The 27,165-nt window shown below is 41.2% G+C and overlaps 1 protein-coding gene across 1 annotated transcript in view; it reads left to right on the forward strand.

Annotated features, from left to right (window-relative positions):
* The window catches only part of LOC116984979 (mucin-2-like), a 221,466-nt gene extending 203,712 nt beyond the window's left edge, over positions 1 to 17,754 (forward strand). Inside the window, exons 97-106 of the mRNA XM_033039340.1 lie at positions 781 to 834; positions 2,806 to 2,862; positions 6,539 to 6,768; positions 7,318 to 7,498; positions 7,592 to 7,784; positions 11,082 to 11,251; positions 15,349 to 15,418; positions 15,531 to 15,631; positions 16,215 to 16,314; positions 17,353 to 17,754. Of these exons, the coding sequence (XP_032895231.1) occupies positions 781 to 834; positions 2,806 to 2,862; positions 6,539 to 6,768; positions 7,318 to 7,498; positions 7,592 to 7,784; positions 11,082 to 11,251; positions 15,349 to 15,418; positions 15,531 to 15,631; positions 16,215 to 16,314; positions 17,353 to 17,539 (1,343 nt within the window). The 3' untranslated portion in view covers positions 17,540 to 17,754. The remainder of the gene's footprint in view (positions 1 to 780; positions 835 to 2,805; positions 2,863 to 6,538; positions 6,769 to 7,317; positions 7,499 to 7,591; positions 7,785 to 11,081; positions 11,252 to 15,348; positions 15,419 to 15,530; positions 15,632 to 16,214; positions 16,315 to 17,352) is intronic.
* Positions 17,755 to 27,165: the final 9,411 nt, after the last annotated feature.

The following is a 27,165-nucleotide window of genomic DNA, read 5'->3' on the forward strand; positions in this document are numbered from 1 at the left end:
TGTTAAAAATCTTAATATTCTAATCTCCATTACATTTTCCCCCGCTCACCTTAAAGCTGTGCCCTCCAGCCTTTGACATTTCTAGCCAGGAAATAACACTCTACCCTATTTATGCGTCACATATTTCCAGACAATACCATGAGGTGTTCCCTCAATTCTGATTTTCTCGAGAAAATAATCGTATTTTATCAACCAAACAACAAATATCTAACATTAGGCTGCATTCTGGTAAACCTGTTCTTTACACTCTCCAAAGCATTTAAATGCTTCCTGTGTGAAGAGACCAAAACTGCACGCCATAGTTATAATGCGGCCGAACCAAAGATCTACAAAGCTGTAACATGACTTCCGAACTCTTCTAGAACTACGCTAATCTTGGTGTCTTCTGCAAATTTATTTATCAACCCATCTACATTTACTTCCAAGTCTTTTAGAAATGTATGGCAAAAATGTAAAACATCCAGCAACGATCCTTGAATGAAAATTGCACTCTGCATTTACAAAACAAATGAATTCTGTGTACAGATTCCAAAACCCGTGTACACTGTACTAAAGGCATACCTTCATTTATCTATTATTACGCCAGAATACTTTTATAAGAAGAGGTGCAACTGATGGTTTGCTCCATGGTACCTAACCTTGCTATGTAGTATTTGAGGACTGCACTTTAATCATTACTTTTCATATCCACTTCACCATGTTTGGTCAAGTCACTCTCTCTGATTAGTTGCAAATGGAGCTGGTGTGCAGCATTTTTTAATACTTTTCCTTGTTCTCCAGCAGAGCCAACTACAACCAAAGTAACAACAACTCCCTCTACCAGTTCCACAAGTGGTGAGTTTTTATTTCAATAGAATCACCAAATAATTACAAAAGCAAACTATGAGAGTATTTGACACATTCATCAACATAATCTGCAGTTCAAGTTGTCTCGGTAAAGTAGCCAGAAATATCAATGACCATTTTGTCTTGTAAGGTAAAGTTATTTATTTTTTGATCTAACTTTGAGTGTCTATAAAATAACCAAATAGTGGATGATGATCACTAATACTGCCTTGCAGATATCAAGAAGTTCTTCTGTTTGATTTTCGTTCTTTCTCTTTCCAAATTAACATTACAACAGGATGGACAACAATCACTCGATCAGTTCATCATTCAAAAACTGGTCTGTGATGTACCTCTTCAAATGATATGATAAATTGCATTGTTACGTATATGAATACACGAATGCTTTCAGCAGCGCAGTTTCATCAAGAGCAGCACTCTGCGTGGAAATGTACAAGATTATTGTAATTTACTGGATGCAATTAAATTCATGATTTTGTTTCCTCCACATTCAGTACACCTGCTTGAATAATATAGAAGTGGACAAGATATTTCCCTATTTGACTTAATTGAAAGCTCGTGAACATTGATTTGGATCAGAGTTTGCCTGTTACAGATCGAGATGATAAGGAGTTTCACCTCTTAAGGGTTTATCAAACATCAGAAAGCTGCAGCAGCTGAATTTTTCTTTTTGTTTTCCCAGTTACAACTACAACACCAACACATCAGCCTTCTCCCAGTACCACATCTGGTAAGTGTTGTTCAAATAACAGTGGAAATATAGGTTTCAGCAGAAATACAAGCAAATGTCAATCCTTAACTAGAATTTTCAACTTTGGAATTTTTGCAAAAGTAGCACTCAGGTAGACATATTATAAATCAACAAATAGAACAATGGAGCACAGGACCAGCCCACAATATCAGTGTGAAGATGAGGCACCTTCCATTAAAAAAATATATATATTACCACGTTAATTTATTTTATATTTTCCCCCACTCACCTTAAAGCTGTGCTCTCTAGCCTTTGATATATCTACCCTGGCAATAACACTCTATCCTCTTTATGCCTCTCGTATATCCATACACTACCATCGGGTGTCCCCTCAACTTCCGATCTTCTCGAGAAAACAATCCAATTTTGTCCGACCTCTTCTAATACCTAATATCCTCAATTAAGCAGCAATTTTTTCCCCAGTTACTACTACAACAACAACAACAACAACGACAACAACACATCAGCCTCCTTCCAGGTCAACATCTGGTAAGTGAAGTGTTTGATCAAATGACATTAGAAATGCTTGTTTCGCTAGAAATACAAACAAATCGCACTCACAAAACCATGCTGGCCATCCCTAATCAGCCCCTGTCAGTCCCAATGCATACATATCTTTTCTTTCAGAACACGCTCCAGTCACCTGCCTACTACAGTCATTAGGTTCACTCATCTATAGTTCTCAGGCTTTTCCTTGCAGCCCCTTTTAAATAGTGGCACAACATTAGCCACCCTCCAGACTTCCGGCACCTCGCCCATATATATTGATGATTTGTATACAGATTTGTGTTTCTCCCGAATGCTTTCAGAACCTTTTCAGAGGGAGTCTATTAGAGCACTTAGAGTGTGAAAATATAGACGAAAGAATGTTGGAGTTGTAAAATGCAGAGTAAGAAAACATGCCCAGCAAGTTATGTCGGGAATGTCCTCCACTTAGAGAGAGAAAAGAGAACTGAAGGGACATACTTTTTAGTCAAATCAAATTAGTGAATTACATCCCTTATATCGATGGGAACTACTATTAGATCTACTCGCTACTCATTGGGAGGCAACTGCACTTTGTAGAATTTTGAAAAACTAGTGTCTTTGCATTTATATCAAATAACTTCTATATTTACGCTTGATTCTTATAAGAATAAAGTGGCAGTGGAACTCAAAGAAAACAAACAGGTTGCAGTATTTCTGAGTATTTTTATCTTTCTGCCCAGAAGCCACTACGCCAACAGCAGGTAGAACAACAGTGTCCACTCCCAGTTCAACAACTGGTAAGTAATGATGAAATGAGAATATTTTTGACTCGAATGTTGTTTGTTCAACTTTGGTGTAGACAGTCACATCCATCAGTGCAGTCTTACTAACAGCTCTACTAAATCTCTGGTAAACAACAAATTGTAAGTCGTTATCAATTTTCTCAAAGTTTCTTTGCTTTAAATTGCACAAAATTACCTACTCGAACATTTGCAGATTGATTGTCATTTTTGCAAATAATTTCCTTTCCGGTTAACTGCAAGGAGGAACCCATTTCCCATTGAACAATCTAAAATGAATGCTGGAGCTTCACCTTTTCTTTCTTGCGATATCTGTTCATTCATTTTTCCCCAATATCACCTTAATGTTCAGAAAAATATATGAACTTAATGAAGATAATGCTTCTCAATTTATATGCTTTCACATGCCAAAAGAGTTTTTTCTCAAATGTCTTCAAATATTTTTCCTTGTCTTTTAATCATTAAATTTCTACCCTTTTCTTCATTTGTCCTGTGATTTAAAAGGGTTCAGAAACATAAGCAGTTCTGCAAATGTTACATTGTTAGTCAAACAACCAGATTTGTTCTATTGTATTTGAAATCAAACACCTGTAGTTAACAACAGCCTTTTAATTTGTACCTTCCTCTCCATCTTTTGAAATCCTCTCAATGCTTCATTTGAAATTGGAATAATGTGAATGTCAATATTTTCAACAATAAAAGTCACAACTGCAACTGGGCTTGTTGCTAATTCCATCCTGGCAAGAGTTCAACATAAAATATTAAATACTTTCAAAAACTAGATGATAACTTACCTACATGATTTTTTTTGGCTGAGATATCATTGTATGTAATTATTGCATATGACGGTTATGTTGTAAATGTATCACTATCTTATATTTCAGAACTGGTTTGTGATGGTACATGGTCTGCATGGTCCAATCAAAATTCACCGTCTATTCACAATAAAGATGATTCCGAATTACTGGAGCCAATACGTAACAAATTATGTTCAGTTTCCCCTTACTCCATAAGTAACATTGAGTGCGAGGCTGTCGGCATTCCACAGCTTCTGATCAGTGAAACGAAAGACAATGTCACGTGTGATTTAAAAAAAGGACTGATTTGTTCTTATAATAAAGAAACTTCCAACTATAGCAGGTGTTTGGACTATAAAATTAGAGTCTGCTGTAATCCTGGGACAACTTTATCTCCAAGCACAGCCAGTTCAATGTCGCCATTTACCACACCCGCAACTGTAGAGGAATGTGTTTGTGAAACAACCCCACGAAGAAAAGTAAGTTCAGATATCTAAATGTAAGAGTTCACAAATCAATGATAAGCAGCAGATGTTACTGCTCAAGTTATTTTTTTTTTAATAGTTTTAGATATGTTTAAACATCTTGGGGAATATCTAAATGTGAGATACACGAGGAAGGTTATTCAACCAAAAGGAGACTTAATAAAAATGAGGAAAATCTTTGAACAGAAAGGGAAGGAAAAATAACTAGAAAATAGGGGAAGATTAAAACACTGTTAAAAGTCAGTATTGTTGTGAAAATATGAAAATAAAGCAGGACAAAAGAATAAGATTCAATATTTAAAAAAATTGGTATCCAGATATCTACTGTGTGAATAGATGTACACCAAATACAAAATTGTTGCACCAAAATGTTATAGAGGATCTGGAAGAAATATAATCTGGTAAATAATGCAAAAATACTTACATTTTGTTATTTATTGTGATTGATGAACTGGCAATTCTATCAGATTATGCAGTGTTACATGCTTCAGGACAGAATTTTAAACACAATTGGGCAGAAACGCCCTCAACACTTAGTATAAATTAGAAGTGGGCTGCTTGCAAGCAATGTACATATGTACAGATATTGTGAAGCATACATATTGATGTCAAACAACATGTATGCTCATTTTAACTTTGACTAAGATTATTCTACATAGAATATGCCCCAAACAGCCACAACGTCTCGAGACAATCGGCTGCTTGTGTCTCTATCCTTTGGCATTAGAGAATGAGGGCCAATCTTGTACAATTATGTAATATCCTCAGGGAACTTGACAGGATAGATGTTGATGGGGATGAATGGAGGAACAGCACCCCATATGTTGCTTGGGTAACCTCCAACCCAGTGCTCTCGGAAATCCTGTGCAGCGGAAGAAGGCTCCCACGATGCTGCAGAGCCAGAACTCACCCAGGAGGCCGGATGAAGGATGACCCAGCAAGCCACCAAGCTCGACCCTGAAGACCAGCGAGCTGAGGAGCAGGGAGCTGCAGGCGACGACAGACCTGAGATGTGGGCCAGTAGGAGAGGGACCCAGGGTAGTAACTCCAACACATTCAAGCTTGGGTGCAGGAGGCACCCCCGGGACATAAAGGTGGTCGGGCAAGGAGAGGGATGTCGGATCGCGGGCCAAGTCAGTTGGGGGCGACAGAGGAAGACCTGCAGCAGCCTGGGGCTTACCTGGATCAGCAGCCACTCCAGTACATAGAGCGTGTGGCCTAAGAAAATATCACTTACAAGACACAAAATCAAACCAGTGAACTCCTGACCATATCCCATATTTTTCTGAAGTACATATAATTTTGAGAAGTTATAGAGTGGACATAAATGTTAGTTAAGGACATTATGGGCAATGTTAGTAAAGGATATTATGGGCAGTGTTAGAAATAGGGAAGAGGTGACGTTATTATGTAAACATCACATGGTCTTAAATCGTGGACCATCTCGGCTCCACTCATACTTAGTACCAACTGCTGATCCAAGGAGCACCATCTCAACCACAGTCAGTGTAGATCTTTGTCTTACCTCCACTATCTAATCTGTACAATCAACACTTGGAAACCATGAACTGAAGTTGCACAACTAATGCATATGGTGACAAGCTATCCGGCATCAGACAAAATGGGAGATTGGGCAAAGACACCTGTTGATCTAAAATGGCAGATCGTTAAGGATGCATCTGCAAACATTTGAGCAAAATCAATGTGGTTTGTGCTTGATATTGCTTCTAGGTGAAATAAAAGGTCTTCCTAGCACTAAAGTTTCATTTCCATGAATGGTGGTGTTGCTGTGTATTAACAGGAATGGCAAGAGTTATTCAAGTAATGCTTGCATTAACAAGAACTGATGGAAATATAGCACTGTGATGCAAACCAACAAATGGACAATTAGGAAACATTGAGATGAGCTAATTTGGATTCTATTTGATCCTTCAGTTGTTCTCATACATTTTGAAGATACCAGTGAGCTAAGAAAAGAGTTTTCAGGTAGCAACATTTTAAATTGGAGTATGAACTACTGAGCTTGCTAGTTAGCAAGCACCAGGTAAAAGCAGTTCCCATTCTATGTTTGACAAATAAGTAATTTAGGATTATTTATGAATTTAATGTTTGTTTTCTCTTTAGTGCAATGAAACCTGGACAACGAACTGCAAGAATTATATTTGTCTGGTCCATGGCATAATTCGCATAACGAATGAAACTTGTCCAGAAATACACCGGCACACTTGTCGTGATGGGAAGAGTCCTGTGAAAATCATAACTCACAATGGCTGTTGTCATCGATTTGAATGTGTTTGTCAGTATCATTCCTCTGTTAAACAATTTATCTTTCACAGTGATTTGTATTGTTCTTACTTTTCTGCCATTCTGAAATTGTATTTTTAATTTTAGACGAATGTAAAATATGGGGAGATCCACATTATCGCACCTTTCATGGGATCAATTATGACTTCTTTGGGAATTGTACATATACTGCCGTCGAAGAAATAATTCCCAAATATAACTTTTCAGTCCTGGTGGACAATTATTATTGTTTAGAAGGCATACCTAAATCGTGTCCAAAACAACTAATTATTTTTTACAAAGAAAATATTATTACAATTTCACCTGCAAATAATAAGGTAAGTGCCATTCATATTCTTTTTTTTTACCCAATAGATGCCATTAAGTAACTCGTGGCCTACTTAATGTTCTTAGAAAACTAACAATGCAAACAATTTGTGATATTCCTTCCCAATGTTTCTTATAAGTGGACAAACCAACAGGTAATCAGCGTAGTTCATTCAGAATGTTCATTGGTACCCTGGTTATTGCAACAGCTCAATCCAATCTCAACTGGTTTGGTAAAAGAGAAACCAAAATGCTTCCCTCAGTGTGAAAACATCACAGTAGAACACTTCTGATAAACCTTCCCACCGAGACAGACAAGCCCCAGGCACACAAACAGGCCTTGCTATTGAAAAGCCCCACATACCATACAGCCTGATGTTTCCATTTAAACTATAACATTGCCAATCCCATTCAATCCAAGTCATTTTATTTTCTTTTGTTTTACGCAGCTCATAGCCTGCAGTTAAATGATTGTCCTGAACTTTTTGTACTTCAATTCTTTTGTTTTTAAACTTGTAACCAGGATAGCATTCCTAAAGTATTTGTACTTGCTTTCACAGTTAACAGTCAATGGACATGATACGAAGATTCCTTATTTTACAGAAGAATTCAACATTACAGAACAATGGCCAAAAACGCACATATCAATTCCTGAAATTCTAACAAACATTACTGCTGCTAATTTCCTATTTACAATAAGTATTGCAGAGTCATTCTTAACTAACACTCGAGGCCAATGTGGTATGTAATGTACATAGTAATTTTTTACAGTTTTAATTCTGCTTTATGGCAATTTTACTGGTAACTCTGCTAAATAATGTTTTGCTGAAATAGGAAACTGCTCGAGAAGAAATGGTACAGGCGTATCTTCTAAATGTTGTTCCACAACTGCTTCCGAATGGATACATAACGATATCAAGAAACCTTACTGTCAAGGCAATTCCACTTCAGTGACTCCTTGTGGAGTAACACCTACTTCGACTCCATGCCCTTATAAACACCCCATCTGTGACCTCATTACAGGAAAGTAAGTGAACTTGTTCCTCACAATTATTTTTCTCAAAATATGTATCCAATTGGTGCACTAAATTTCAATGAGTCCGCAGCGTGAAATCATCCATTCAGCTAACAGGCTTTTGCGGCTTGAAGCTCTCTGCATTGGCTTAATTTGACCAAAATTTAGAAACTTACCTTGGCAATAAACAAATGAAATTATTGTTCAGTCTTTGAACAAATTTGGCAATTTAGAATTAACAATGTTGAATTGATCCTTCCAGAAGAAAAATTGAATTGGGATCAATGAAGGACTGGGGCTAATACTTTGTCTTCATTTTACACATACACCGCCACTTACAACATGCTTTTCAGAACAAATTCCACTTTTTTTTTGGAATGCCAAATACATTGCATGTACTTGTTTCCTTTAATCCATCCTGATAGTTACTTTTTTTTTAAACTAATAAATCTGTCAACATAACTTTGTGGGCACACCATGCAGTCTACCAACATGCTCTTCATCAGTCCCTTCCTTAAACCCCCTTATCCTAATCTCCTACCAAATTTTCTTCCCCCCCCCCCCCCCCAGTTTCTGGTCTCGCTCCCTTTTCCCTCCCTGTAAGGCTATCCTTGCATTTAACTGTCCACATTTTCCAGGACTGTTCCCCTGTCACTCTCCACATATCACCAGTTCCTTACAGATTGGTTGATGGGTCCCAATATATTTAATGTCTTCTGTTCAGATATAATGCATTTTTTGGGAGGAAGATTGGCTTGCTCGGAGCCCTACAGAAACATCTAAAATTATTAAGGGATTGGACACGCTTGATGCAGGAAAAATGTTTGCGATGTTGGGGGAGTTCAGAACCAGGAGCCACAGTTTAAGAATAATGGGTAGGCCATTTAGGACTGAGATGAGGAAAAACTTTTTCAACCAAAGAGTTGTGAATTTGTGGAATTCTCTGCCTCAGAAGGCAATAGAGGCCGATTCACTAGATGTATTCAAAAGTTAGTTAGATAGACCTGTTAGGGCTACCAGAATCAAGGGATATGGGGAGAAGGCAGGAATGGGGTACTGATTGGGGATGATCAGCCATGATCACATTGAATGGTGGTGCTGGCTCAAAGGGCTGAATGGCCCACTGTACCTATTTTCTTTGTATCTCCTACAGGCACAAAACGCCTGTCCTCAACAAAACATATGAGGCAAGTAAGGGTTCGGGACTGATTCACAGGAAATTCCAGGTTCATGTCTTAAATACCCTGGGATGCAGACCATCAGGCCTTGGGGATTTATCAGCCTTCAGTTCCATCAGTCTACCCAACACCATTTCCTGCCTAATGTGGATTTCCTTCAGTTCCTCTGTCACTCCAGATCCTCTGGCCACTAGTATATCAGGAAGATTGTTTGTGTCCTCCTTAGTGAAGATGGGTCCAAAGTCCCTGTTCAACTCATCTGCCATTTCCTTGTTTCCCATAATAAATTCAACTTTTTCAGTTTTCAAGGGTCCAACTTTGGTCTTAACTAATTTTTTCCTCTTCACATACCTAAAGAATCTTTTACTATCTTCCTTTATATTCTTGGCTGGCTTACCTTTGTACCACATTTTTTTCTCTCCCAGTATTGCCTTTTAAGTTATCTTCTGTTGCTCTTTAAACATTACCCAATCTACTTGCTTCCCGCTTATCTTTGTTACGTTGTACTATTCTTATTTTTATACTGTCCCTGGTGTCCCTTGTCAGCCACGGTCGCCCCTTACTCCCCTTGGAATCTTTCTTCCTCTTTGAAATGAACTGATCCTGCACCTTCTGTGTTATTCCCAGAAATACCTGCCATTGTTGTTCCACTGTCATCCCTGCTGGTGTATCTTTCCAGTCAACTTTGGCCAGCTCCTCCCTCATGGCTCCATAGTCCCCTTTATTCAACTGTAACACTGACACCTCCGATCTACCCTTCTCCCTCTCCAATTGTAGATTAATCTTGGCCATATTATGGTCACTACCTCCTAACGGCTCATTAACCTAAAGTTCCTTTATTAAAATCCAGTTCATTACATATCACTAAATCCAGAATTGCCTTCTCCCTGGTAGGCTCCAATACAAGCAGCTCTAAAAATCCATCATGGAGGCACTCCACAAACTCCCTTTCTTGGGGCCTAGTACCAACCTGATTATCATAGTCTACCTGCATGTTGAAATCTTCCATAACAACCATAGCATTACCATTACTACATGCCAATTTTAACTCCTGATTCAACTTGCACCCTATATCCAGGCTACTGTTTGGGGGGCCTGTAGATAAGTCCCATTAGGGTCTTTTTACCCTTACAATTCCTGAGTTCTATCCATACTGACTCCACATCTCCTGTTTCAATGTCACCCCTTGCAAGGGACTGAATTTGATTCCTCAGCAACAGAGCTACCCCACCCCCTGCCCACCTGTCTCTTTTCGATCGGAGGTTTACCAGCTCTGGCCCTCTTGCAGCCATGTCTCTGTAATTCCCACAACTTCTTACTTGCCAATTCCTAACTGAGCCTCAAGCTCATCCACTATTTCTTATACTCCGCGCATTCATGAACAACACTTTAACTTCGGTATTCACCTCCCCTCTCACACTGGTCACTATTGGCCATGTCCTTGCTCTCTTATGCCTTCTCGAACTCTCCTTCCCATGAATTCAAGAGTCTTTTGTAACTTTTCCTGTACTCACTATTTCAACTCCATATTTATACTCCCAATTTGTCAATCCCTCCCCCCACTATATAGTTTAAACCCACAACCCACACGTGTAGCCCTAGCAAACCTGCCTGCCAGAACGTCGGTCCCCCTCCAGTTAAGGTGTAACCCGTCCCTATTGTACAGGTCACCCCTACCCAAGAAGAGATCCCAGTGGTCTATAAATCTAATGCAAAGAAGTTCTAAGGAAAGTAGCGCAGGGAATGTTGGAACTGTATGGTTAGTTTGCCAACTGAAAGATGACCCATTTATCCCAACTATCCACTTTCTGTTAATCAGTCAATCCTCAATCCAAAGTAACATTCCCAATATTACCAGGCAGCCCTTAGATGGCACCTTATCAAATGATGCTTGAAATCCAAAATACATTGCGTATACCTGTTTTCTTTAATCCACCCTGACAGTCACAATTTCAAAGAACTGTAATAAATTTGTCAACATTTTTCTTTTCATAAACCAAGTTGAAGTTGCTTAATTGTACTATTATTTTCTAAGACATCTACTACAAAACAGAAAATGTAAATAAGTCGGCTATTCCCAGATGATAAAACATGCTCTCAGAAGTGCACTGCTCTCTCTTCCTCTATTCAGGCCATTTGAAAAATGCAGACAGAAGGTTGACATTGAACACTTTAAAAAGACTTGTATCTATGACAACTGCGGGACAAATGTTACTTGTAGTAGCTTGGAAGCTGCTGCAGATGAGTGCTTTAAATTGGGTTTTTGTGTTGACTGGAGACCTTACACAAATGGATTGTGCAGTAAGTACTATAAGGCATGCAAATAATTAAATTCCAGCAACCTGCCTGTAATTACAGTATAACATATGTACAAATAATGATTTTGTTTTCAGGAAATAAGTGTGGCCAAAATTCTGCTAACGTCCAAATCTTTTTCACTAAAAGTGGCAACACGATTTTAACAATTCCACGATTCTGCTTGCAGCTTCTTCTGGATTCCCACTATGCACAACTAAGTATAGCTTGCTGAGAAACAAGTCTGCTGTACATTGCAATGTAGAATATCCTAGGAATTAGCCATGTATTTTTAACAAATATTTTATTAGTATTTTATCCTCAATCTCCACTCACTTCTCAAAGAAAATTAAAACAAATCAAGGTGAAAGATCTACATTTTGTATATTGACACACAAAAAAAGAGAAATTTGAGAGAAAATATTCTCCTAAACTAATGTTTTTTACACCAAATGCTAAATGTAGATTTTGGCTATCAAAATTCACAAATGTAACTTTTTGATTGGAAAACTGTCAACATTTTTATATTACTTGGAGAAACAAAGAGATTATTGGTCAGTTTCACACCTGGTGTGTGGAGAACGTTACAAACTGATCTTAGTGACAAAGTGACTGAGGCAGGGAACAAGGTGGACTTACTCCTCCACAATGTGCACTTGCCAGATTTCCTATCTCCCTGGATAGGAGAATACAGCTGATGAGTCTGTATTTCTCCATTCAAATTAAAAATATTTCCACTTGATCCGCAATTGCCAGCAGAGGAGTTGACCTGAAAACACAGGCAGTCATGGTTAATGTGATGTTCTACATGCCTCACAAACCCTGATTAAATCTTTGGAAAGGAATAACTCCATTAGACAATAGGTGCAGGAGTAGGCCTTTTGGCCCTTCGAGCCAGCACCGCCATTCAATATGATCAAGGCTGATCATCCCCAATCAACCCCATTCCAGGCATGTAGAATGATCAACCCCATTCCTGCCTTCTCCCCATATCCCCTGACTCCGCTATTTTTAAGAGCCCTTTCTAGCTCTCTTGAAAGTATCCAGAGAACCAGCCTCCACTGCCCTCTGAGGCAGAGAATTCCACAGACTCACAACTTTGTGAGAAAGTAGTTTCCTCGTCTCCATTCTAAATAGCTTACCCCTTATTCTTAAACTGTGACCCCTGGTTCTGGACTCCCCCAACATCGGGAACATGTTTCCTGCCTATAGCGTGTCCAAACCCTTAATAATATGTTTCAATAAGATACCCTCTCATCCTTCTAAACTCCAATGTATACAGGCCCAGCCGAGCCATTCTCTCAGCATATGACAGTCCTGCCATCCTGGAAATTAACCTCGTAAACCTACGCTGCACTCGCTCAATAGCAAGAATGTCCTTTCTCAAATTAGGGGACCAAAACTGCACATAATACTTCAGGTGTGGTCTCACTAGGGCCCTATACATCTGCAGTTGTAGCAGCCAGAGGCTCCATCCATGTCCCTGGCCTCCCACATCCTGCATACATCACTCTGTCTCATCTCACCCATCATGTGTTCCCAGCGTCCCATGCTCTCCAGCTTTTTGCGTAGTCTCCACTCCTCAGCCTCCTCGCCGAAGACTCTCGAGCCGAAGGCTCACACTTCCCTTACAAGGCAGCTCCCTCACTGCCGCTCCTCTAGAGCAACTTCGCTTATAATGGCTGATATTTTGCCTATTTACAAATCAAATTCCTCAGTTTTAAACTGTTTTTCCCCTCTGCCTCACCTCTGACACCTTTCCCATGGGTTTCAGCCAATAAGCTCTTCTCCCTGCTTCTCTTTGATTGCTACTTCTCCAAGATCCATGTAAGCACTGTGCTAATACTGGCTTTTTGGCGCTCTTTTTAAACTGTTTTTCATCCTCGGACTCCCCTCTGACTTGCCTCTCCCACGGGTTTCAGCCGATAAGCTCTTCTCGCTGCTTCTCTTTGATTGCTGCATCTCCAAGGTCCACGTAAGCATTACCATTACAAATACTGAGAAGTTTATATTTGTTTTAAGTGGAAAGAAATCTCAACTAACCAACCTCTCCCCTTCTCATGGCATGTTCCCATGCTACCCATGCTCTTTTACTTAATCCCTTCTCAACATTTCAGTGCTTTTGCATGGCACAGTGATTCGCTTATATTTTATCCAAACTAGTATATTGCGGGTTGATCTTTGTGATCCCTTCTACATTGTAGAAATCCAATGCACATTGGAAGACCACGTTGCAGAACTCCAATCTTTGATAATAGTCAGTTCGTCACATAGTAATTAGCCTATTTGTAATTATTCAAATTTTCTCCCCATCTGATCCATTGAATGTTTCCTATTGCTCAGATGGCATTTCATAGATCTTCCATGTTCCTTTGCTTTTTGCCTTAATTGCCCTAATTAATCTGACACCAAGATGGCTTCAAGAGCCAATAGTGTTCAATAGTCATATATAATAACAACGAAAGACTGAATTTCTTACTTGTCGCAGCAAAATTGGCATGTGAATGCAAAACACAGATAATATATAATATTAAATATATTAATAACCACAATACTAGTGCAAAAAACCCCATAGTTCTTTATGCAACCAGAAGCAATCCATAGAAATTCATCAACATTTTACGACTTTGTATATCTAGTTTTTCCCCTGTGGCTTTATGAAGGGCAAATCCTGTTTCATTAGTTTTGAAGTTTTTGGGGATAGTTAACCAAGGAGACTGAAGAAGGCAGAGAGGTAGATGTTGTCTACAGAAGACTTTAGTGAGACATTTGATGGGATTGTGCATAGCAGGCTAGTTTAAAAAGATTAGGGCACAAGGAATCCAAGATGAGCTGGCTAATTGTATCCAAAATTGGCTTGATGCTAGGAGGAAGGGAATAATAATGGGAGGATGTTTCTCTGATTGGAAGTCTGTAACTGGTGATGTACCACAGGGGTTGCAACTAGGACATTTACTGTTTGTTATATGGGTTAATATTGTGGATGGTCTGGAAGACAGGATACAAATCAGTTGGAAAGATTGGTGAAGTGTTGGCAGAATTTAATCTAAAACAAGCATGAGATGATTAGTGTATATGAGCAAAAAGGACAGCATGGCCATGCTGGGCCCATCACTATGATGTACAGCTCTGGGACTTAATGTACATAACATTCTTCTCTGTCTTGGTTTATTCTTTCAAGGCAATAATATGGAACCTAGATTATTTTTTTGTTTGTAACCCCCATTTAAACGAGGGCCAAGCTTGCAACAAATGAGCTAGAAGACTTAAGTTAAAGTATCCCCAATGGGACACGGGCATTTTTCACAGTGTAAATTTTACCCAGCATTTTTAGGTCCCTTAAATAGTCATTGCAGCTCTGCAGAACTTGAAGGCATCCTGCAGTCTAGACAGGGTAATGAACGATTACCTGGCAGTGGCATGGGACTGCTCGTGGCATGTATCTTAATCTGCACTGACAGTTGTGGGGTGGAAAGGGCACATGCATTAAAGCAACATGTATTCCCCTTGGTGGAGACTTTTCTGTGGACAGCTATTCTGTCGCTGGCAGGATTTTGGCCAAGACTTGCTACCCAAGGTTCATGTCAAAAACACAACAGCTGGAGGAGAGCTGCCATCACGAACAAGGCAAGTTAAGTTTAAACTCGGCAAACAACCACAATTATTTTTCAATTACCGGTAGTTAATTTTCTAGTTTTGCATTGCTTTAAGGTTCCTTGGTTGACAGTTGGTACTTATTACAGCACTTGTTAAGTGCCCCAAATAAAGGTGAACTCCAGTTTCTAGACAATCAGTCCCACCTCTCAAACATTGATAATGAATACAAAAAAGTGTGACGACATTCAATGCTTGTAACCAAGGAACTAATAATTTAGGCTTTGAGTTGGTATGTCTTGATTCTTTAGTACACTGCAATGGGTACTCTGGTTGGGCGTTTCATGATAGCTAACACAGTGAAAGATGTGCCAGTCAGAACATTTTGAGGCAAGAGGTTTTGTTATGAGTGTTGGAGTGTTATTATTGTTAATGAATTTATACAATGACCTCACAGCCAATGGATTTGTGTTTAACTTGTACCATTAATACTTGTCTCTTATTTCAAGACCATGCATGTCCGCACAATTTGGTTTATAAGGCTTGCCCAAGCAAAACAGATGATCGCTGTGTCAACTCGTAAGTATTTTGACATGTATTAATAGACCACTTATATACTTTAACAATCTTTTTTAAGAGTTGAATGTCAAAAAAATGTATTACAATTTTAAAATGTTTGCATCCATTTCAGCACAGTGGAACCTGGCACTCACACTTCAGGAGAGGGATGCTTTTGTCCAGATGGAATGATGATGACAGAAAATAGTACTGAATGTGTTTCCTCGTGTGAAAGCAAGTTATTTTTCAGTTGGAATAAATATGAATTAGTTTTAATTATCTTTCGTGAAATGGTATTCATTGTGAGGTATCACCTAGTTAAACATACTAAGGTATTTCTTAATAACACCAAACTAAGATTGAGACCAAGTTGAATAAGGCGATACTGGTCCCGATGCTGTGGCTGCACATCGGTGATATGGAACTGAAATGCTTGTGAATTGGGAATCCACACATGTACAGTCAAACACAAAAGTCCCAAATTTACTCAAACAGCCTGACTGTCATGATATTCTATCACTTTCCCCTGAAATTCAATCCTGCATTTAAATTCAGCAAATATGTGCCAGATTAGATCTGGAGCAGTATCTTTGACAACTCAACCCTCCCCCCCCCCCCCCCCCCCCCCCCACACACACACACACACACACACAATGGGGATTGTGTTGTCAACAAGATATAAGAGTGAATGCTTCTTCTGATTATAAAATATTATTTTGATACATTTTTCTCCATCATTAACGAAATGTTGACTACTGCTCAAAATGTATTAATACTTCTTCTTGCAAGTCATTATATATGAATGATTACGTTTCAGATTGCAAGACCACAGTTGTTCATAAAATAGTTGGCAATGGCACTTGCCAAACAGATATTGAAATGAAACAATGTGTGGGGAACTGCTTTTCAAGTACTGAGTAAGTGATTTTTTTAAAATATTCATTTAGCTTTGAAATTCCATTCTGAATAAATCTTCTGGAGTTTTTTGAGGATGTGACAAGTAAAATGGATGAAGGGGAGCCAGTGGATGTAGTGTATTTCAGAAAGCCTTTGATAAGGTCCAGCATGGGAGACTGGTGACTAAAGATAGAGCTCATGGTATTGGGGTAGGTGCTGACATGGATAGAAAATTGGCTGGCAGACAGGAAGCAAAGAGTAGGAGTGAACGGGTCCTTTTCAGAATGGCAAGGCTTGGTGTTGAGGGGGCAACTGTTTACCATATATGTTAATGATTTGGAATAGGGAATTAGGAGCAATACTAGCAACTTTGCGGATGACATAAAGCTGGGTGGTAGTGTGAAGAGGATGTTCATAAAATAGTTGGCAATGGCACTTGCCAAACAGATATTGAAATGAAACAATGTGTAAGGAACTGCTTTTCAAGTACTGAGTAAGTGATTTTTTCAAAAATATTCATTTAGCTTTGAAATTCCATTCTGAATAAATAGCCAAAATTGCCACATCTATCTCAGATGTACTACCATGTATATCCAGTGAGCATTTTCGACATTTACTGTTTAAGTTCCTTTGTTTAATGACATAATCTGTATTAATTGTGCCCTATTACTCCCAATTGCTTCTCACCTCAGACCTGCAGCAAAGAGGGAAGAGACATAGACTTTAAGATTTTGCCTTCCACCACAGTGTGGAGGTGTTTGGTGAACTCACTGTGGTGGATGTTAAATTTGTGTTGAATGTGTGTTTTTGTCATTGTTTAATTATATGTATGACTGCAGGGAAACAAAATTTTGTTCAGACCGAAAGGTCTGAATGACAATAAACAAATCAAATCTAATCTAATATGCAACTGGCCACAGAAACAGCAATCCATCATTAAGCCAGACATCATTTTCCTATCTGGATCATAAATTCTGTTCAAAACAAAAGACTTTGCTAATGTAAACGAGGCTAGAATCCCTTGCATTTATTCAGAAAGTATGTTGTGTTTCTTCCAGATTTGACCCTAAAACAAAGAGGATGGTTCATTTATGTCAGTGCTGTCATGAAAGGGAGACAGAAGAAAAGAGTGCAAAACTACAGTGCGAGGATGGAAATACTGAAACGTACACTTATACTGACATCAAGTCTTGCATGTGCAAAAAATGTGAAAATGAGGAAGAATACCTGTTATACAAGAACTAGCGATTTCAATTTCAATAACATGGAATGCTTTGTTAGTTACATTTTTTAAATACTGTCTTAAATATCTCCCCGATGCCAGCCTAAAATCTTACCAGGCTGTTATTCAATCCCTTCCCTTCTTATTAATGAATTGTAACATCTTGAATGCACCTTTCTATTGCATGCAATCTATCAATAATTCTACTATTAGAAATGCAAACTAATAAAAACTTTCTTGCAAATAACCAAACTCTCCCTCTTCTGTTCAGCGTTCTAATTTATTTAAGCCAGAGGTTTAGGAAACTTTCAAAGGGCATCAGAAGGTAACAAAAAGGACATTACGGGTGAAAAGATTAATTACGTAGATGAGCTGTCCAAGAATATAAAGAAGGATAGTAAAATCTTCTTTAGGTATGTTAAGAGAAAAAGATTAGTAAAGAAATGTAGGTCCCTTGACAGCAGACACAGATGAAGTTATTATGGGGAACAAGGAAATGGCAGAAGAGTTGAACAGGTACTTTGTGTCTTCCTTAGTGAAGACAGAACCAACCTCCCAGATGTACAGAGGACCTAGGGCAGTGGTTCTTAACCTGTGTGTCAGGACCCCCATGGGGGATGGGGGAGGGGGGGGGGGGAGGGGGGGGGGGTCATTTGGGGCTCTACCCGGGAACATGAAGGGGTCATAAATAAAATATCCATTTGTTGAGCCCAGTTTTAGGAACCGAACAAAGGTACAGACCACATACAGTATTTGTTCGCATATGCGCTAACGTATGCCAATAAGGTTAAGAACCACTGAACTAGGGAGACAGAGGACCTGAAAGAAATTTGCATTAGGCAAGAAATAGTATTGGGTAGACTGAAGGCTGATAAATCCCAGGGCCTGATGGTCTGCATGCCAGGGTATCCAAGGAGGTGACTCTAGAAATTGTGGACGCATTGGTGATCGTTTTCCAATGTTCTATAGATTCAGGATCAGTTCCTGTGGATTGGAGGGTAGCTAATGTTATCCCACATTTCAAGAAAGGAGCGAGAGAAAAACAGGGAATTACAGACCAGTTAGCCTGACATCGGTGGTGGGAAAGATGCTGGAGGCAATTATTAAAGAGGTAATAATGGGGCATTTGGATAGCAGTAAAAGGATTAGTCCAAGTCAACATGGATTTATGAAAGGGAAATCATGCTTGACTAATCTTCTGGATTTGTTGAGGATGTGACAAGTAAAATGGATGAAGGAGAGCCAGTGGATGTAGTGTATCTAAACTTTCAGAAAGCCTTTGATAAGGTCCAGCATGGGAGACTGGTGACTAAAGTTAGAGCTCATGGTATTGGGGTAGGGTGTTGACATGGATAGAAAATTGGTTGGCAGACAGGAAGCAAAGAGTTGGAGTGAACGGGCCCTTTTCAGAATGGCAGGTATTAGCGAGTGGAGTGCCGCAAGGCTTGGTGTTGGGGCCGCAATTGTTTACCATATATGTTAATGATTTGGAAGAGGGAATTAGGAGCAACACTAGCAACTTTGCGGATGACACAAAGCTGGGTGGCAGTGTGAAGAGGATGTTAGGAGTTTACAGGGTGACCTGGACAGGTTGAGTGAGTGGGCAGATGCAGTATAATATAGATTAATGTGAGGTTATCCACTTTGGCGGCAAAAACAAGGGGGCAGATTATTATCTCAATGGGGTTAGGTTAGGTAAGGGGGAGGTGCAGCGAGACCTAGGTGTCCTCGTACATCATTCACTGAAAGTTGGTATGCAGGTACAGCAGGCAGTGAAGAAAGCTAATGGAATGTTGGTCTTCATAACAAGAGGATTTCAGTATAGGAGTAAAGAGGTTCTTCTGCAGTTGTATAGGACTCTGGTGTGACCACATCTGGAGTATTGTGTACAGTTTTGGTCTCCTAATTTGAGGAAGGACATCCTTGTGATTGAGGCAGTGCAGCGTAGGTTCACGAGATTGATCCCTGGGATGGCGGGACTGTCATATGAGGAAAGATTGAAAAGACTAGGCTCGTACTCACTGGAGTTTAGAAGGATGAGGGGGCATCTTATAGAAACATATAAATTTATAAAAGTACTGGACAAGCTAGATGCAGGAAATTTTTCCCCAATGTTGGGCGAGTCCAGAACCAGGAGCCACAGTCTTAGAATAAAGGGGAGGCCATTTAAGACTTAGGTGAGAAAAAACTTTTTCACACAGAGAGTTGTGAAATTTTTGGAATTCCCTGCCACAGAGGACAGTAGAGGTCAAGTCACTGGATGGATTTAAGAGAGAGTTAGATAGAGCTCTAGGGGCTAGTGGAATCAAGGGATATGGGGATAAAGCAGGCACGATATTGATTGGGGACGATTAGCCATTATCACAATGAATGGCGGTGTTGGCTTGAAGGGCTGAATGGCCTCCTATTTTCTATGTTTCTATGTTTCTATGATCTCATTGAAACTTGCACAATAGTGAAAGGCCTGGGTAGAGTAGATGTGGAGAGGATGTTTCCACTCGTGGGAGTGTGCAGGGCCAGTGGGCACAGCCTCAGAATAAAATAATGTATCTTTAGAAAGGAGATGAGATATTTATTTCGCTAGAGGTTGGTGAATCTGTGGAATTCATTGCCACAGGTGGCTGTGGAGGCCATTGGGTAAGTTTAAGTGGAGATTGCCAGGTTCTTGATTGGCAAAGTTCTCAAATGTAACAGGAAGAAGGCAGGAGAATGGAATTGAGAGGGAAAGATAAATCAGCCATGAATGAATGGTAGAGTAGACTCGATGGGCCAAATGGTGAACTTGTGTATTTGTTTTACTAGAATCCTGATAAACTAGATTATGACTCGGATCGGGAAAAATCCAAGACTAAGTGAAGATAGAATGAAACAGACTGGGGGAACTCAACAGGTAACACATAGAAACATAGAAAATAGGTGCAGGAGTAGGCCATTCAGCCCTTTGAGTCAGCACCGCCATTCAATATGATCATGCCTGATCATCTAAAATCAGTACCCCGTTCCTGCTTTTTCCCCATACCCCTTGATTCCTTTAGCTCTAAGAGCTCCATCTAACTAAGCACACATGATAATGACACATAGGTGAAAATACTTAAACGTAATTGAACACAAGGCAGCACAGTCTACACTGCCTTCGGTTGGGTCAGTAGAGTATACTGAGCCATCTCAATTGGCTGTTTTGAACCAAACTCCTAACTAGGGCTCGTTCATGTTTAGCTAACTCTCTAGCTTCTATCTCATTGCTGACTCATTGAAACATGGAAGCATGAGATGAGTTTTTCTGATGCCTGTCCATCCAACTGCACTTTGAATCCCATGTGGAATACAGAGGGTAGGTTTTCAATTCCTACAGTGGCATCTGTTCTTTAGGGGTTATCCAGTCACGACGTGCAGGAAATTTACCCCACAAATAATGACGATTGGTTTAAATTGTGGATTGCCTGTTGAAAAATATCACGTTCTGGGGATTCTGGATACAGTTTATTATCTCAGATAACATCCACATCTGCATGAAATTTATCTCTAGATTGGATGCAGTTTAGGATTTAGTTTCGTTTCATTTAGAGGTACAGCACAGAAAGAGGCCCTCCAGCTTACTGAGTCCACGCCGACCTTCGATCACCTGTTCACATGAGTTCTTTGTTATCCCACTTTTACATCCACTCCCTACACACTTGGGGCAATTTACTGAGGCCAATTAACCTACAAACTTGCGTGTCTTTATGGACCTGTCCCACTTAGGCGAATTTTTAGGCGACTACAGGAGACTATGCGGTCACCGGGGTGTCACCTGTATGGTCGTGAGTAGTCTCCTCAATCGCCCAAAGAGTCGTAGCGTCTTTCTGGTTGCCGAAATGTTTCAACATGTTGAAAAGTTTTTCAGCGACAGTGGCTACCTTGGGTTTGACGCCAAATGAGCGTAGCTTGACGTAGGTGCTGTCTTAGGTTGTCGCCAGGTTAACGTAGACAGTCGCCAGGATGTCTTAGGGTGTCGCCAGGATGTCATCGGTTGTCGACAGGTGACGTAGGTTGTCACCGGTGCTGAGTTTGGTGAAATTCAATGTCGTAGTCGCCTAAAAAATTGCCTAAGTGGGACAGGCCCATTAGTCCAGTCGCTGGTTTTTCGGCAACCTGCTACGACTATAACAGTCGCTGGAAAAATCGCCTAAGTGGGATAGGCCCGTAAGGATGTGGGAGGAAACCAGAGAACCCGAGGAAACCCACGCAGTCACAGGGAAAATATGCTGCTGTTCGTGCAAACTCCACACAGACAGCACCCGAGGTCAGGATCAAACCCAGATATCTGGCGCTGTAGTTTTGCAATACTTTGCTTGAGCAGAAAGTGGAGGAATGGTTCTGGTTGACTGGTTTAGGCATTGATGTTGAATGTATGGGCAACTCCCCAAATCTCCCATAGGGACTTCATCATGAATATTTTCTCTTACGGTTTACTGAGTTTGTTTAGCTTGTGGCACATTAAAAAGTGGATCAGATTAGAACTTGCCTTTTTGACATTTCAAATGCCCGCAACATTTGATATTGACTTTTCAAGCATGTTACCTCATCAGAAAGAAATGTGAGCATATTTCTTAATGACAAGTTTAATCAGTGTTCTCCTTTTATGGCCTTTTAATGTTTTTTTGATCAACAATAATAGTATCTGGCTGATAAGGATATCCTGGTACTGCTAACTCAATGAAAGGATGAATTTGGCATTGCTTCCTTCTCCTATCATTGTTCTCCTTGTAATGCCTACGCATTTTAGTAAATGATGAACATATATAAGGATATAAGAATATTATTGCAATTTGTTCCTTTTGAGCAATGTGGTTCAATCACACAAGTTAAATAATTACACCAGCAAATGTATGTTTAATATTAAATATTAATATTAAAAATTCCACTCTCTGGGCCCTCACCCCCTCATCTTCACCATGGATGTCCGGTCACTCTACACCTCCATCCCCCACCACGATGGCCTCAGAGCCCTCCGGTTCTTCCTCGACCAGAGGAGCAACCTATACCCAGCCACTGTCACTCTCCTCCGCTTAGCGGAGTTGGTCCTCACCCTCAATAACTTTACATTTGACTCCTCCAATTTCCTCCAAACACAAGGCGTAGCTATGGGCTCACGCATGGGCCCGAGCTACGCCTGCCTCTTTGTCGGGTACGTTGAACAATCCTTGTTCGAGGCGTACCAGGGCCCCATCCCTGACCTCTACCTCCGCTACATTGACGACTGCTTTGGTGCCACCTCCTGCACCCACACACAACTGACTGACTTCATCCACTTCACCACCAACTTCCATCCGGCACTCCAATACACCTGGACGATTTCCGACACTTCCCTCCCATTCCTTGACCTCACCATCTCCATCGCAGGGGACAGACTCCTGACCGACATACATTACAAACCCACTGACTCACATGGCTATCTGGACTACACGTCTTCCCACCCTGCCCCCTGCAAAGACTCCATCCCCTACTCCCAATTCCTCCGCCTACGCCGCATCTGTTCCCAGGACGAGACATTTCATACCAGGGCATCGGAAATGTCCTCGTTCTTCAGGGAACGGGGATTCCCCTCCGCCACCATAGATGAGGCTCACACCAGGGTCTCATCCATACCCCGCAACACTGCTCTCTCTCCCCATCCCCGCACACGCAACAAGGGCAGAGTCCCTCTGGTCCTCACCTTTCACCCCACCAGCCGGCAAATACAACACATAATCCTCCGCCATTTCCGCCACCTCCAACGTGACCCCACCACTCGCCACATCTTCCCATCTCCCCCAATGTCTGCCTTCCGCAAAGACCGCTCCCTCCGCAACTCCCTCGTCAATTCTTCCCTTCCCTCCCGCACCACCCCCTCCCCGGGCACTTTCCGTTGCAACCGCAAGAAATGCAACACCTGTCCCTTCATCTCCCCCCTCGACTCCATTCAAGGTCCCAAGCAGTCGTTCCAGGTGCGACAAAGGTTCACCTGTATCTCCTCCAACCTCATCTACTGCATCCGCTGCTCTAGATGTCAGCTCATTTACATCGGTGAGACCAAGCGTAGGTTGGGCGATCGTTTCGCCGAACACCTCCGCTCAGTCCGCAATAACCTACCTGACTTCCCGGTGGCTCAGCACTTCAACTCCCCCTCCCATTCCCAATCCGACCTCTCTGTCCTGGGTCTCCTCCATTGTCAGAGTGAGCAACAGCGGAAATTGGAGGAACAGCACCTCATATTCCGTCTGGGGTCCTTGCGTCCTTATGGCATTAACATTGAATTCTCCCAATTTGGCTAGCCCGTGCTGTCTCCTCCCCTTCCTTAACCCTCTAGCTGTCTCCTCCCACCCTCCCATCCGCCCGCCCTCGGGCTCCTCCTCCTCCTCCCCTTTTCCTTCTTTCTTTCCCCACCCCCCATCAGTCTGAAGAAGGGTTTCGGCCCGAAACGTCGCCTATTTCCTTCGCTCCATAGATGCTGCTGCACCCGCTGAGTTTCCCCAGCAATTGTGTGTACCTTTAATATTAAATAGATTGTTTGCAGATCTCTTCAGCTGAAAGTACCAAGGTTCATCTTTTGCAATAATTCTAACAGTTCCAACACTAGATGTCAATACTTGATCAATTCATTGCCCCTCCTGTGACAAAAAGCAATGTGAAGTAGCAGTGGACACAATAAATGTTGTAGGCCTAGCAGTGAAGTTGTAGTGAAGAAGGTTCAAACACTCATAACAAACTGCCCACGTATTTACATTGTAATGGCCTGGTTAAACTGAAATTTAATGGTAATGCTGCTGATACAACTGTAGAGCTGGAGGTTGATAATCATGCAGCCTATTTGGAGGGAGCCAACAGGCACTCTGGTGGAGAATCCATCGACGAAAAATTCATATTCCACAGGGCATAGAATTAATTTTAAACAGTTCACAGTCACCCAGTTAGGAAGTTGCAGTTTTGACATAAATGTCATTTTGTGCCATATGATCGTATTTAGGCTCTGCAGTGCAGGTTGGTATGCCAGGATTGTAGATCTGTTGCATATCTAAAACTAGACAGTCCTTCAATCTTATGAAGCAAGTGGCTTGAAAGGTTATCAGTCAATATTTTCCAGCACCAGACTTGGGCTCCTTGCTCTCTTTCTGATTTAAAAAAAAGATCCATAATATGACTGCACTGTGCTTCTGGAATTTGAAGTCATTCCAGTAGGAGAACCAGAATGGTACATCCTAGCTTGCAAAGTAGGTCTCTTCCCAAAAGATTAAATGGCACATCTTCTGCAGAGGGACTGGTGCTCACCCTTATTCCTTCGATGTCAGATGAGGCTTTTTCTGATTATGGCATGGAGAGAGACTGTCCGGTGAGGCTGACAGCATTTAACGTTGAGTTTGATTTTGGCAAATGAGGTTAGTCTGAAGGTTGTACTATGGAGCTTGATTCTCCAGTGTCAATGAGGAATTCTTTACTGAGGCTATTAATTGTGAGTAGTCACAAAATACTGGAGTAACTCAGCGGGTGAGGCAGCATCTATGGAGAGAAGGAATCGGTGATGTTTCGGGTCGAGACCCTTCTTTAGACTGATGTCGGGGCGGGACAAAGAAAGACTGTAGCTGGTGAACCTTTGCCGCACCTGGGGAGACTGTTTGGGTCCTTGGATGGAGTCGGAGGGGGGAGGTAAATGGACGGGTGTTGCATCTCCTGCGGTTGCAGGGAAAGTACCTGGGGAGGGGGTGGTTTGAGTGGGAAGGGACGAGTTGACCAGGGAGTTACGGAGGGAATGATCTCTGTGGAAAGCAGAAAGGGGAGGAGATGGGAAGACGTGGCCTGTAGTGGGATCCTTTGGAGGTGGTGAAAATGTCGTAGGATTATATGTTGTATCCGACGGCTGATGGGGTGGAAGGTGAGGACAAGGGGGACTCTGTCATTGTTACAAATAGGGGAAGAGGGATTAAGAGCGGAGCTGCGGGATTGTGAAAGTGGTTCAGGGCTCGTTGGGAACTTGGGTGTGGGATATCAATTGTGATGATATCTCAGGGTGACTGAGTCATTTAATATACGGGCCTTGGTGCTGACTGGATCTGAAAGGGTTACACACAATATAGGGGGTGGTCCGGCTTACGTCGTTAGAGCAAACATTCGGATGGTGTCCCTGGTTAGTGTTTGAAATGTCATGGTACAGACAGTTTTTAACCCTGTGTCCATATTGACCACACTTAAAGCAAGTTATTCCTACTTGCCACCCTCCCAGTGGCCTGGCTCTTTCCCTTCCCAACATTCTTCCCTTCGGGGTTTTAAATATTAACTCTCTGCTGCCGTTGGTTGTTCTGGTGCTAACAATGTTGCATAATAGACAGAGCATCTTGCATATATTTCCTTTTCCATTCTACACAAGTTACACAGAACATTTGTTCTATACGAGGTTGCAGCCCGTGTACTGTTGCACTGGCTAAAGCAGATTTGCCTTTTTCTGGTTTTAATCCCGAATGTTTTACAAAGGCACTATGACATGAACAATATAATCCCCAACGTCCTCGGCTTGCTTCTGAACAACATGATAAATCTTTTCCCAGTCTATTACAACTGTGTCCATATTGACCACACTTCAAGCAAGTTATTCCTACTTGCCACCCTCCCAGTGGCCTGGCTCTTTCCCTTCCCAACATTCTTCCCTTCGGGGTTTTAGATATTAAGTCTCTGCAGCAGTTGGTTGTTCTGGTGCAGAACACTCACGTAACTCAGTTTTAGTTTTAATTTTAGAAATCATCCCCTGTTCTATTGATGGAGGAGAAGGAGGTGGTGGAATGTAACCGTGGCTATAGGTTTGTGGTTTTTCTTGAGGTTCTGATTTTCGCGATTTCGGTATGTGTATGTGTTTATGCAGTTAAATGTAAAACAACAAATTCAGGTGGGTACAAATCCACACAGGCGGGCACAATCTATTTTATACAGTGTCACTCACATTTATTCCAGCTTCGGCAGTGCTTTTTGCTCACCTAGATTCAAACAGGTACTAGTGCCAGAAAAGACTCAATGTAAGGAAAACCCTTACCTTTTTTTATATGCCAGCTGGTCATCTGTCACTAGAGTTCTGTTCTCAAGAAACCAAGGCTTTGGGCCTTTTCCTACCAGTAGGATCAGATTTATCCGATGACTACTGTTGTATGCCATGTTCTTTTCTCAAGTCTGTAAAACAAAAGTTAGGTTTCCGCAGGCATTTTCTTATAATACACTATTTACAGTTTGCGCTCACCGGTTTTACTCTGTCCTCGATCCTCAAAGTCACCCTTCAATTTCTATAGTCCGCTATACGGCACATGCTTTCATTTATCTTCTCTGCAATCTTGCCTCAACCCTAATAGGTTTCTTGGCTCAGCGTTTGTCACCGGCTGGATAGCTAGGATGCAGGGGCTCTCCCTTCTCGGGGAAGCCCCCCCCCCCCCCCCCCCCCCCCCCGCCCCGTCACCCTTTCAGCTAGGACTATGTTATCATTCCTTTTATTTCCCACTTGTATTCGAATCCCATTACAATTGGGATCCTGCCGACTATGCCAAATTCTGTGGAACAAATTAACTTAGAGAGAAATAAAAGGAAAAGGGAATGCAGAGACTTTAAGGTTTGCTTCAAGAGACTTTATTGCATGATATGATGGAGAGATGGCCGC

Source organism: Amblyraja radiata, chromosome 21 (genome assembly GCF_010909765.2).
Source record: "Amblyraja radiata isolate CabotCenter1 chromosome 21, sAmbRad1.1.pri, whole genome shotgun sequence".
NCBI lineage: Eukaryota > Metazoa > Chordata > Chondrichthyes > Rajiformes > Rajidae > Amblyraja > Amblyraja radiata.